At 24.2% G+C, this 13,608-nt stretch overlaps 4 protein-coding genes across 4 annotated transcripts; 3 read left to right on the top strand and 1 right to left on the bottom strand. All coding sequences in view use genetic code 6, as the record gives it.

Moving 5' to 3' along the window:
• Positions 1-887: 887 nt before the first annotated feature.
• On the top strand, positions 888-4,242 carry TTHERM_00101150 (CC1 family splicing factor; the record flags this gene model as incomplete). Its single annotated transcript, XM_001012164.3, has 6 exons — positions 888-926; positions 2,219-2,576; positions 2,668-2,992; positions 3,115-3,512; positions 3,631-3,948; positions 4,037-4,242. The coding sequence occupies 6 exons, from the start codon at positions 888-890 to the stop codon at positions 4,240-4,242; spliced, it is 1,644 nt and encodes a 547-aa protein (XP_001012164.2).
• Positions 4,243-4,319: 77 nt separating this feature from the next.
• On the bottom strand, positions 4,320-4,663 carry TTHERM_000101149 (hypothetical protein; the record flags this gene model as incomplete). Its single annotated transcript, XM_012796613.1, has 2 exons — positions 4,320-4,362; positions 4,437-4,663. 2 exons carry the CDS (start codon positions 4,661-4,663, stop codon positions 4,320-4,322), a joined length of 270 nt encoding a protein of 89 aa, XP_012652067.1.
• A 372-nt stretch (positions 4,664-5,035) lies between these two features.
• On the top strand, positions 5,036-5,456 carry TTHERM_00101140 (splicing factor; the record flags this gene model as incomplete). The annotated part of the gene is made up of 2 exons (XM_001012163.3): positions 5,036-5,162; positions 5,251-5,456. 2 exons carry the CDS (start codon positions 5,036-5,038, stop codon positions 5,454-5,456), a joined length of 333 nt encoding a protein of 110 aa, XP_001012163.1.
• A 1,299-nt stretch (positions 5,457-6,755) lies between these two features.
• Positions 6,756-13,336, top strand: TTHERM_00101130 (hypothetical protein; the record flags this gene model as incomplete). The annotated part of the gene is made up of 13 exons (XM_001012162.2): positions 6,756-7,127; positions 7,289-7,449; positions 7,600-7,798; positions 7,894-8,982; positions 9,086-9,208; positions 9,265-9,424; positions 9,478-9,870; positions 9,931-10,968; positions 11,032-11,500; positions 11,744-11,948; positions 12,149-12,847; positions 13,032-13,160; positions 13,223-13,336. 13 exons carry the CDS (start codon positions 6,756-6,758, stop codon positions 13,334-13,336), a joined length of 5,151 nt encoding a protein of 1,716 aa, XP_001012162.2.
• Positions 13,337-13,608: the final 272 nt, after the last annotated feature.

Raw genomic sequence — 13,608 nt, 5'->3', positions numbered from 1 at the left:
TTATTATATTTTCAGAACATTAAGCTTTTTTACTGCTAATTAGTTATCTTCAATGAAAAATCTATGTTTTAATTTTCTTTTTTTTTAAATTTCATATTAAATTTCAATAGTAAACAGCAATTTTCAAAATATTTTAATTTTATAAAATTTTAAAGAGTACTAAAAATTGTAAATAACATTTTTTTTTAATATATTATTTCGGAAGTATTGATGGAATTCAAAGGTTTTAATATAAATGATAAAGTATAAAAACTTAATTTAGATTTGTTTTAGATAATTTTATAGTTTTTACAAACTTGAATCTAAAATTAGAATAAAGATTAATAAAAAAATAATTGTTTTAATTTAAATAATAAAAATGAAATATGATTTATTATTCAATAAGAAATCTGTTTTGATGAAAAATTTATTTTTTTAACTTAATTAATTTAATAAATATTTATTTACAATTATTTCATAAAAATAAAATATTTTAAAGAAGACTTTTAATAATTAAACAAGATATTTATAAGATTTATTGATTTTTAAATCAACTTTGATGGTTAAAGTAGAACATATTATTTTAGAAAGAATCAAGCAATTTTATTTATCCTTTTTGAGAATTTTTTGAGTAAATTTTAGAAAAATAAGAGGATTATTAATTATGAATTGATTGATATTTGTTTGATTGTCTGCTATTAAGCTGTATTAGTATATTTTATTCATTTATCTATCTATATATTTGTGCATATGCAAAATAATAAGATTAGAATTAATATAGCGGGTATTTTTTAATTAAGATATGAAGAGAGTAGTAAAATAAAGTTAATAATTAATAAAAAATTAATATCGATCAATAAGTAAAAAATCAGAATTTAACTTAAATAATAGATAAAATAATTCAACAAATGGATATAGATCTAGACTAAGCTGAAGCTCTTTTTAACGTAATTAAATTTACCTTTTAAATCTCTTAAAAATAACATAGCGCTATAAAATTTACTTTGATAAATAGTTAATATTTCACTAATTCCCATTTATTTTGTTACCATTTTTAACTTAAATCATCAATTAGGTGGCTATTTACACTAAAAACAAACAAAGTATGCCAAAAATAATAAAAATTTTTTAGGTCTTTAATATAAAACAATAAAAGCATTTGCTCTTTAAATTTAGGTGCACATAAATAATTAAAAAAAAGATAACTCACCTGAAAATTCGTTTAAAAATGCCAATAGCTTCATCTTTTGAGAAAGATAATTTTTGCTAGACATTTTTTTCAATTTCAGAATCAAAATTAGATTTAAAATTTGAAAAATCAGCGAGGAAAATGCAATTAATAAATAAAAAAAACTTATTTAATATTCAAACAAATTAATAATTTATAATATCTGAAACTTTTATATGTAAAATAAAAGAATAATTTTCTAAATGTCTTAAGGAAAAGCAATTTTTTGTTTAACCATTTAATTATAATAATTTTTCCCATAAAATTTTTAAAAAAATATGTGAATAGCCCTCTAGTTTTAAGAAATAATTTAGAGATATTAAATATTTTGTAATGCGTTATTTTGTTTGTGGAAATAATACATAATTTTTCTGAATATCTTCCTTTTTACCATGATTCAGGCTCTAGAGAAAAATTATCCGAAAATGAGTTGCCATCATTCATTACACTACTTTGCCACACATTCCCACATAATTGTCACTGCCAACAACAACTGACACTACTTAAATCTCACTTTAGTTTGGAATAAATTAGAAGAACAATAAAAAATAAATAAAATAGGTAGTTAGTTAGTGAGTAAATAGAGATTAAAGGAGAAGATTCAAACAAACTAAACTAAATCGTTTTGTTAGTTAGTTGTGGTGCGGGAAGTTGTTGTTGACCTTCCTTTTTAAATAAATTATAAAAAAATATAATTTAGGGAAATTTTGAAGTTTTTTGTTTGCCTCAACTTGAAACTTAAGATAATAAATAAAATAATTTTAGGGCTAAAAATTTAAAAACAGATTTTTATAGGATTTTGGAGAATTTTTAGATTATTAGTTAAATGTTGAATAAGCTTCAGCATTTAATTAATGACAGTGACATTAAAATAAAAAAATATAATAGAGTTAATTATTATAGCAGCATATTAATAAATAAATAAAGCATTCATATGAACAAGAATTTAGAATATAAAAATGATTCTAACTATCTATCTATCTCTTCTCTCTTATAAAATAAATAAAAAAGTAATAGGCAAATCAAGGATTAGAAAACGGTTCCAACGGGGACATTAGAGATGACAAAGATGAAAAAAAGAGCAAAAAGAAGAAGCATCATAAATCAAAAAGCAGATCAAGATCCAACAAGAAGAAAAGCAAAAAGAAACATAGCAGTAGATCCAGATCCAGATCTGGCAAAAAAAGCAAAAAGCATCGTTCCAGATCATCAAAGAAGGACAAGAAGCACCATCACTCTTCTGAAAGAAAAACTGAAGAAAAATAGAGCTAAGAGGCTATCTCGAAGTCTTAAGAAACAAGACAGCTAACATCTGTCGAAAGAATCGAGCTAAAAAAGAGGGAGCTTGAGCAATAAATTGAAAAATTAAGTAAATTTTATTTATTAAATTACTCTAAAAATAATTCAAGCTAATATCAATAATCAAAATATCACTAATATATAATTTTTTTTATCATTAGACAAGGATGCAGAAGATGCTGCCAGAGAAGATTTAACTGTTATGATTTATTAGCTACCTTCAAAGGCTGAGGAAAAAGATATTTGGCGTTACTTAACCAAACATTGTGGTGCTTCTAAAGTTAGAGATATTAAGCTCATTAGAGATTAAAAGACTAAGAAGTCTAAGGGTGTTGCTTATGCTGAATTTTATATTAAGGAAGATGTTGACAAAGCTTTGGCTGCTGACACTAAACCTTTCTTCTTAAAAGGTGAAGAAGTGCCAATGTCTGAAGTGAGAATCCAGCATTCATAAGCCGAAAAGAACAGAGCTGCCTTAGCTGCAAGGTATTTAATTAAAATACTTTTTATCATTTATTTTTTTAAAATACTAATTCATATCTTGTTTCTATTCATTGTTGAAATTAAAGTTATATTTTTTTTAAAATCAATAATTGTTAAATGAAAAGAGAAATTAAGAGACAAAGAGCAGAAGCCTTAAAAGAGCAATTAGCCAAGTTACAAGAAGGTCCTGTTAAAGTTTTTGTTGGTGGTTTAAATGGAAAACTAGCTGATATGAACGAATAAGATTTAAAGGATATATTCTAAAAATACGGTGATATTGAATCTGTTGAATTGCCTGTTAATGCTTAAGGAAAATGCCTTGGTTTTGGTTACTTGACTTTCAAAAAGAAAAGTGATGCTCATGAAGCTATTAAGATGATGAATGGATTTAAATTATAAGATCAAAAGATTTCTGTTACTCCTGTAGCAGTTAATTTATCTTTCGCTCCCGTTCAACCTCTTTTCCCTTCAAGTTTAGGAGGAACTCAAACTCAAGATAACATTGATTTAGATCAGAATGAAAGTAAGCAAATTATTAGATAAAAAATATAAAAGATTTTTGTGATAAAAAATAAATAGACGCAAAACATACTTTAAATTTTATATTTATTTATTTATTTATTTATTTATTAATATATTAGATAAAGTTTTCTTGCACTCAGCAGCCAAAAAGCTGGAATTAATGAAGAAATTAGCAGGTAACTCTACTCTTTCTGTGCCTGGAACTGAAACAGCTGCTTAGCCTACTGTAAACACTCCACTTCCTATTCCTGGTATAGCCAATTTACCAAGCTTGAATATAGCTCAGAATCCTTAAATTCAAAATAACTTCATGGCTGGAAATAGACCTCCTACAAGTTTGTTGCCCACCAACTATATAGTATTAGTAAATATGTTTGCAGAAAGTGATTTCAAAAATGATCCCTCTTTCTTTGCAGATCTTAAAGAAGATGTTAGTGGTAATTAAATGATTTAATTGATCAAAAAACTTATTCATATTAAATTAGTTAAGTTAATACTAAATATTTTATTATAATTATTTATTAGAGGAATGCAAAAAGTATGGTGATGTTGTTGAAGTATTTGTAGCAATTCGTAGTCCTTGTGGTTCTGTATTTGTATTGTTTAATGATGCTGTTGGTGCAGTTACTTGTGCAAAGAATATGGATGGAAGAATGTTTAATGGAAGACCTATTTCTTCTTATTGTATTTCAGAAGATACTCTACAAGATGAATTACAAGAACATCTCTGAGAGATTTGTTTATCATAAAATACAAAATTTATATTGAATATAACTAACTATATCTAAAAGCACCTTATTCAAAGCATTCATTCATTCATTAGTTCAATTTACTAGCTTGCAAAATATAATCTATTAAATAATAGGTAAATAAATGTATTCTAAATATAAATAAATTAAGTTAAGGATTGATAATTAGAAATTACTTAGTTTGTTGAAAGCTACAATTAATGAAAAATACGCCTTAGAGTAAAGTAGTTATTGCTTATTGATTACTTTTGCTAATTATATATAAATATATATCTATTATCTTTAAAGTAAAAAGAGTGCTTTTTAAAAATTAACATAAATATAATATTTTAAAATTAAAAGTAAATATTGTCTCTTAAATTTTGTGATTTACGATATATTGATTGGTTGATGTTATCAACATAACATATTTTCATTAATTTATTTTGTTCATAATTTATTCATAATCATAAATACTTATTATTTATTTACTATTTTTATTTTTTGAGAAACTTTTGGCATTTATTGCTGCTTTTTAAAAAGATTACAATTTGGTTTCTTTGGACTAACAAATTTTTAATTTAATGTTTTAAAAATTTAATTTTTAACTCAATAGTAAAATAAAATATAATTTTTATCAGAAAAAATTCATTAAAATATTTTTGTGTGAATTGATTATTTTATTCTATATTAAAAATGAACGAATAGAATAAAAAGGAATGAAATAAAAAATAAAAATCTATTTCAAATTTAAAATAAAAATATAGCTTAGGATCCTTTATTTCAATATAACTTCATGGTTGGAAATAGACCTCCTACAAGTTTGTTGCCCACCAACTATATAGTATTAGTAAATATGTTTACAGAAACTGATTTCTAAAACGATCCCGATTTCTTCACAGATCTTAAAGAAGATGTTAGTGGTAATTAAATGTTTAAATTGATTAAAAAACTCATTCATATTAAATGAGTTAAGTTAATACTAAATATTTTATTAAAATTATTTATTAGAGGAATGCAAAAAGTATGGCGATGTTGTTGAAGTATTTGTAGCAATTCGTAGTCCTTGTGGTTCTGTATTTGTATTGTTTAATGATGCTACTGGCGCAGTAAATTGTGCAAAGAATATTGATGGAAGAATGTTTAATGGAAGACCTATTTCTTCATATTGTATTTCAGAAGACACTCTTCAAGATGAATTACAAGAACATCTTTGAGATATCTTGTTTATCTTAAAATACAAAATTTATATTGAATATAACTAACTATATCTAAAAGAATCTTATTCAACGTATTCATATATTGATTCTTTCATTAGTTCGTTTTGCTAACCTTCTAAAAAATCTATTAAATAATAGGAAAATAAATACATTATAAAAATAAATAAATTATGTTAAGGATTGATAATTTACAAATTACTTAGTTTGTTGAAAGCTATAATTAATGGAAAATACGCCTTAGAGTAAAGTATTAATTGCTTATTGATTACTTGCATGCTAATTATATATAAATATATATCTATTTTCTTTAAAGTAAAATGAGAGCTTTTTAAAAATTAAAAATTAACAAAAATATAATATTTTAAAATTAAAAGTGAATAATTTCTCTTAAATATTGTGATTTACAATATTTTGATTGATTATGTAACATATTTACATTAATTTATTTTCTTCATCCTTTATGAACAATTTTTGGTATTAAAAGCTTCTTCTTAAAAAATAATCAAAAATTAATATTAAATTTAAAAATATTTTCAAGAAAATTAAAAATATTACAATTTTGTTTTTTAGGACTAATGAATAAATGATTAAAAAATTTAATTTCTAATTGAATATTAAAATAAAATTTACTTTTGATAAAAAAAATTTTTTTTAAACATTATTAATATTTTGGTGTGATTTTAATATTTAAATCTATTAAAAATGAAAAAATTTGTCCAATTAAAATAAAAAAGTATGAAACAAAAAAATTGAAAACCATTTCAAATTTAAAATAAATTTTAATTAAATTTAAATTTATTTTTTTTAGTTAACAAATTTAAATGATAAAAAAATTTAAATTCTTTTTTGTAAAACTAAATTAAATTATTTGATTTGAATAGTTAAAAGATAGATTTAAAATGTTTATTTATTTTTTTAAGTTTTTAATAAAATACCTAATTTAATTTATTGAAAGATGGAAAGAAAAAATTAATGAAAATAATTTTAGAATAATTTTAATTTAAACCAAAAAAAATATTCAAAAAAGAATTGAATGTGGTTTTAATTGAGTTTGATTATATTTATTATTGATAAATGCTTTAATATGTTATTAAATAAATTATCAATATTGAATTAGATAGATATATTGATAAATAACAGATTTATTTAATATATAATTTATTAAGCTGAACAATCAATACAAATAGTAGCTGCATTCTTTACTAACTCAATAAAATAATTAATTAGGTTGAAAGACATATATAGATAGATTGCACTTAAATTTATTTTTAAAGATAAACTTAAATTTTACAAATTATGGCGTCAATTTTAAAAAATAGTCCTTAGAAAGCAGCTGCTTCAGTTTAAAAAAAGTCAGCTGCTCCTAATAGAATTTAAGCATATAATGATAGTGTTAGATCTCAAAAAAATGGAGAGGATTTGATTACTAGTAAGGACTTTGATTTTAAGTCTGGAGATACAATGGAAAAAGAATTAGAAGCAACGTAGAATTAAGGATAAAGCAAAATTATTAAAAGGCCTGATTATGTCAACGAAATGAGCATTTAAGACAAGCTAATTAACCAAAAGATTATAAAAAATATGAATAAAAAGATAACATTTATGAAGAACCCTCGTTTCCGTGTTATCCGCCCTCCAATATAATTCACTGATTTAAATACAAAGCCCGTAAATAATAAAAAATGACATTCAATTTTCAAGATAAAATTCATAATAAAGCTCATTAAAATTCTTAATTTTATCATTAAATAATGCAAAATTTCAATATTAACTTATTCATAGTTACACATTATTTATGTACTTAATTATCTTTATGATTTATATATTAGGGAGTTATAGTTGATATGAATGATAAAGAGTGTCCATTTAGAGCACACCCAGAGCAAGTTATCTTTTAAGAATATGAAATCGATAAAATATATGAAATTAAGCTTAATATTACTAACATAGATAGTGTTTCACGAAGAATTAAGTTCCTTCCTCCTTAATTGTAAGTTATCTTTTCCAAATATTCTTACTTAAATAAATAAATAATTAAATAAAATCTATCATATGAAATTAATAATAAAATATAATTAAGATTTTAGTTGAAAATTTTATCCTTTCATTTTTTTATCAAAAATCTATTTTATTTTTATAGGAGCTGTTTTTCTATCAAGGAAGTAAAATATCCTACTCCTCTTCCAAAGAGTGAGTCAGATGAAAAATATTTAGAAAATTAAGAGCTAGGAATGGTAGCACCTGGCATGAGTGTTATTTTTACTATTCAATATTATGCCTAATCTCTAGCTGAACAGAACGATGGCTTATAAATTATAAATGAAATAAATGCATTTACTGTAAAAATTAATATTTATTTTATATTTGCTCAAAACAAATACAAACCTTTAGTTAGCATCAAATCAGTAAAAAATTATCTTGATTATTTAATTAGGTGCCAATCAAAGCTAAAAGGAATCCACCTGAATTAAATTTGCCATAGGTTTTAGATTGCAAAAGTTGCTGGATAGGCGACAGAAGCCAGTAAGTATTTAAGATAACAAACAAAGGTGGAGATTGTGGGTTTAGATTTTTTAGTAGTGAAGAAGATGATGATTAAATGGACTAAGACACATTGTTTACTGGGAATTTTGTTTTATTTCCATGTGAATTTTATATGCAGCATGGAGAAACATAAGAGATAGTTGTTACATTTACTCCTGAGAAAGAAGGTGAAGAAATTAAGAAAATTATTTTAGCATGTGATAATCACACTAGTGCAGAATATACTTTAAAAGGAAGTGGTAATATGGCAGAAGTAGCAATTTACGGAGTTGATGACTTAAAGGTTTCTGATTTTAAACAAGAACTACAAAATATGAATAGGATGTTCTTTGAAAATGCACTTCCTGGAATTCAAAAAACCAGAAAATTATTGTTAAAAAACACTTCTGATGTCGAAATTAAATTTCATTGGAATTTATTTAAAGATAATATGATTCAATAAGATTAAAAATCAGCCAAGACCGATGCAGGTGGTAGTGATTATCAAACTCTTTTTGATAATAAAGAAGACTATTGCTTTAGCATTACTCCTAATTCAGGTGTATTCGAACCTTAATAAATAGTTGAATTCTAGTTCAGTTTTCTCACTAATTAACCTGTTCCAATTTTTGAAAACGCTACTTTTTTTATTGATGAAATACCATTTGAGAGTATTAGAAACGTTTCTCCATACCTTCAACAATACATGACATCAAAGGTAGCCCATCCCTAGAATCTACCTAAAGATAATCTTCCTGGTTTTGTTGGAAGTAACACAGCAAGGCCAAGTGTAGCCTATTTTGATCTAAAACTAGTAGGGCTGAGCACTTGGGCACCTGTTTCCATAAATAAACCTTTCCAATATTTTCCATCTCCTCTTGCAGTTCATTAGGAATATCAAGATATTTTTGTTTTGAAAAACGAATCAGCTACAACAATAAACTTTGATATTTCTATAATAACTACTGAGTCAGTAATATGCTTTGTGGAATAAGACACTGTAATTATTTATTCTTAATTAATATATATAAATTTTTCATAAGATTAATTAAAATTAATATGTGTTTGGGAAATTAAAATAGATTTTTAATATAAATAAAAAGGGTTCAATAGGTCCAAATTCTAAGTATGAAGTCAAAGTTACTTTTTCATCAGATGTAGTTGGATAAAACTAGAAAGCAATGCTTTAAATAAATTTTGATATTAGTCATTCTCTTACTTATGAAGTAATAATACTTTTAGCTAAATAAATATATTTTAAAGGACTTAATAATTATTACAGGTATTGGGAAACTTTGTAGGTCCAAGTATAAAGATAGCTTAGCCCATTCTAGATTTTGGATTAATGAGGCAATATGAAAATAAGACAACAAAGCTAATAATTGAAAATACATCTCCTGTAGCTGTTGAAATAGCTATAAGAGATATTAATTAAAAATTAAGTAATAAACACAATTTTTGGTTTTATTTATTAAAAAATATGCATACATATCAGAAAAGGGAATTTCAAACAGTATTCAAAAGTTGACCTCGCTTGGAACTATTGACCTTTATGGTCCAGATACTTTGCTTGATTAAGATGAGTATGAGCAACATCATTTGAAATGCTCTTTAGAAATAGAAGAGTAAGCACTTCTCATTTAACCATATGAAAAGAGAGCTATTAATGTAAAGTGTAAAGCTGGTGCGCCAGAATCGTACAAAACAATTCTTGAAATACAAGTTGAACATTCTAAAGATCCACTCTTCTTAAATGTTTAAGCAGAGATTCAAAAAATAATAGTCAGTTTAAATAGATTATCTCTTGATTTCCCTTGTATTTATGCTAACAACGTTAACATCATTGACCGCAAACACTCCAAATAATACATAGAATTACAAAATCTAGGTAAATTGATTCATGTTCTTTAGATTCACTCTAAACATTTTTAAAATAATAATTATACAGGTAATATCGAAGCTGAATTTGAATGGGAAATTCCAAACACTTCTGCTTACAAAATAGAGTTTGAACCATAAAAAGGGAAATTAAAACCAAAAACAAACAAAGTTATCAAAATAAATTTAGTAGTATACAAGGGAGAAACTTTAGATAATATTTTTGTTTGCAATATTAAAGATATGAAATATCCTCTAGGTTTTCAAATAAGCACAAAAGTTTTTGGTCTTTCAGTAAGCTTCGAAAGAATGATAGTTTAGGAAGATAATGAACTCAAGTAGAATTTAAAGGTAGCTGAAGAGAATGACAATACAAATTTATTTAACACATTAATAATGAAAAGTAATATCAAAAACAGTATGCTTCTTAAAAGCATGAGAAATACACAAGAGTTCAAAAATTTCGAAATAACATAGAAGCTCAGTAAATAAGCTAATAACACTTCTTTAAACACTGTCCCTACTAATTTCAAAAAGGAACCTCTTCATAAACTGGAATTCTTTGGGTGCTAGATTAATTAACCTAAATCAATATATGTCATTCTATCAAATACATCAGGAATTCATACTAAATTTAACATATATTCTGAAAATTATCAGCCGTTTACAAAAATCAAAGCAGACCTAACCTAATCATTCATCTAGCCTGATATTTCTCAAATTAATGAGGAAGAACATGAACACAATGAAAATGAATATAACTAAGAATAAGTCTAAGATTCATAACTCATTTAGGATTAATTATAATCACCAGAATAAAAGGTTAAGTAATTCAAATCCAACTAATAAAATCCTTCAATTACTATGTAAAGTGCAGTTAATGACAGTAATACATTTACAAAAAGTAAAGTTCTAGTGAATACATCGAATTATAGAATTAGCTAGCTCAAAAATAAAACAAACAGAATCACCACAGTATCTCTTATTACTGCTGACCATGAAAAAGTTAAAAATTTCCATTCAAAAGCAGGTTAGGAACTAAATGCAGCAAGAAAACTTGATAAAGAATAAAGATTCCATCTATAAAATGATAAAGGGTTTGCAATTGGTAAATAATCCATTTTTATTAAAAAATATTTTAAATAATTTATTTTTCATAAAAATAATTTAGTCTGTGAGCCTAGCAGTGGAAATTTAAGAGCTCACGAAGAGTAAATAATAAAAATTACAGTTTTTAATGACATTAGTGGTAAAATTGAAGATAATCTCTTCCTTGAAATTGAAGGACTAGAGACAAGAAAAATACCAACAATAGTTGATGTACAAGGTTCACCAGTAATTATAAGTCCCTATTAGTTAGGAATAAACTATAAAGGAGCTTACCCTGTATTTGATTTAGGTCACTATATGAAAAACGGAACTATGGTGGAGAGGGAATTTAAAATTACAAACACTGGTCCTAAAACAGTAAAAATTGAATGGAAAATGTATAATCTGAACTCAAATAATTAAGAACAAGATTTCTTTGATATTAAAATCTCTGATCCTGAATTGGGTTCTAGCGATATATGTAAATTAAATTTTGTTCCTATCTCTCCTCCTGAAGCTATTCCAGGTCAACCCTTTTTAATTGATCCTAGGTAATAAATGAATATTTTATTTAATCTTAACTAAAATGAGTTTAATCTTAGTTATGCATGTGACTAAAAATTAAGTTTCTTTAAAATTAATTTAGCCTAAAAATTACTGAAATATTTGATAAATCATAAAATTATAAATTTAATTCTTTGCATAATTTATTTAACTAATGAACTAAGAGTTAGTTTTTTATAAACCTTTTTGTCATAATAATTTTTTTAAAAATATTATTTTTATATAAAAAGCGGGATGATAATTCATGGAAGAGAAGAAAAGGTTTTCAAAGTTAAATTTTAAACAAATGAAACGAATGATTTTATTTCTGTTCTAATAGCATAACCAGTGATTATTGGAAAAGATGGATAAGAAGAATCCCATATAAAAATAGATAAGTTAATATTATAGATCCTCTCACATACTTAGAAACCTTAGCTTTACTTAGATAAGCTTGTATTTAATTAGAAAAAATTTATTTAATTATTTTTTTTAAGTTTTTTAATTCATCAAATAAAATAAAACACTAAAAATTCATCAAAAATGTTTTTATTTTGTCAAAAAAATAATCTTTAAAGTGTGAAAAATATCTAAAAGATTATTTTATCTTTAAAAATAAAAATACAAATAGTTTTATACATTTTTTAAAAAAATAGCTTACTCATAATGGAAAACATATTTTGACATTTGAAAAATGGGCTCTGTTCGATAATAAAAAGGAACACAAGGAAATCTGTTTGGTAAATAAAGGATTTGCCACTGTAAAATTTGATTTAGAAGTTGAAGGACCTTTTGAGCTCGACGATGTCAACTCAACTAGCAAAACAAATGTGTTGAATTCTATGATTATTAGATAATAGCGTTCACTTACTAAAGCCCTAAGCAGTAATAATTAAGGAAAGTTACCTCTTGCAATGACTTATACACTTGAATAGAATACAAATATGAAACTTATGATTAAATACAAAGGTTAAAAAGTTCATGATGAAGAAGCTTGGCCAATGACATATAAAAATTATGAGTTTGGTAAACTGAGAATCAAATACACAAATGGAGATGAATAAGAAATAGATTTAGAAGGCCACCTTTTACGTCCTCTCATATAACTAAATACTTCTGGCCACGAAGATATTCCAGGCTAAGAAGTTCAAGATTTTGGAACTGTGCATATAAATAATGTTAAAAGAATAGCCATATTCATTTCAAATATAAGCAAAGTACCTGCAAAATGGAAAATTCATCATATAAAAAACCCTTTCAAAAAATTCCTTGGCACTGCAACTATGACATAAGAGGAGTACGAAAATAATGCTATCACTGATGATTAAGATGTATTCCAGTTTTCTGTCACTGAGGTAAACTAAAATTCTACCTTTTATTTAAATATATAATTTCATCCACAAAATAAAAAAAAGGAATATTAAAAATTATCTAAAAATGAACATTTTTTGATAAACTTAATTAAGTTTTATTCTCAAAATATTTTTAATTATATTTAATTTTTAATAAAATAAATTGATTAAATTTGTTTATTAATAGGGTCTTCTTTATGGTCCTTCAATACCTGTCAAGAGCCTTCCAGAAACTTTGACTTTGCCAACTATGATAACAACTATGAAAAATCACTAAAATGAAATAATTCCTTAGTAAATATTGATAAATTTTAAGGTAAATTACATTTTTTAAATTGAGAATCCCAATTTTAAAATTAAATTAAAATATCTTAACAGCCTAAAAGAAATTTAATGTACAAATCAAAATATAGAATCAGTGTGGAAGAAGGTCCCACTGTAGATTTTATACTTAGAGGATAAGGAACTTATGATGAAGAAATAGAATAATGAATGAATTAAACAAGTGAATGATTTTAAAAGAAAATATTTATTATAATCTAAAAAATATTGTGTATATTTATTTCAATATAACTTATACTGTAAATTTAATATAAATTATTTACTTAATTGTAATTGTAATTTATTAATTAATTTTTTTTAAATTAAATAATTAAAAAAAATAAATATAAAACAAGCTATTTCTTGCATACATTTTTAATCATAAATTATACAAAAATAAATAAAATTTTAACAATTTAAACATAAAATAAATATGATCATAA

The sequence above is a fragment of the Tetrahymena thermophila genome (assembly GCF_000189635.1).
Source record: "Tetrahymena thermophila SB210 genomic scaffold scf_8254716, whole genome shotgun sequence".
In the NCBI taxonomy this organism is placed as follows: Eukaryota; Ciliophora; class Oligohymenophorea; order Hymenostomatida; family Tetrahymenidae; genus Tetrahymena; species Tetrahymena thermophila.
Note: the sequence above shows the minus strand (reverse complement) of the source record. Positions and strands in the feature narration are given on the sequence as shown.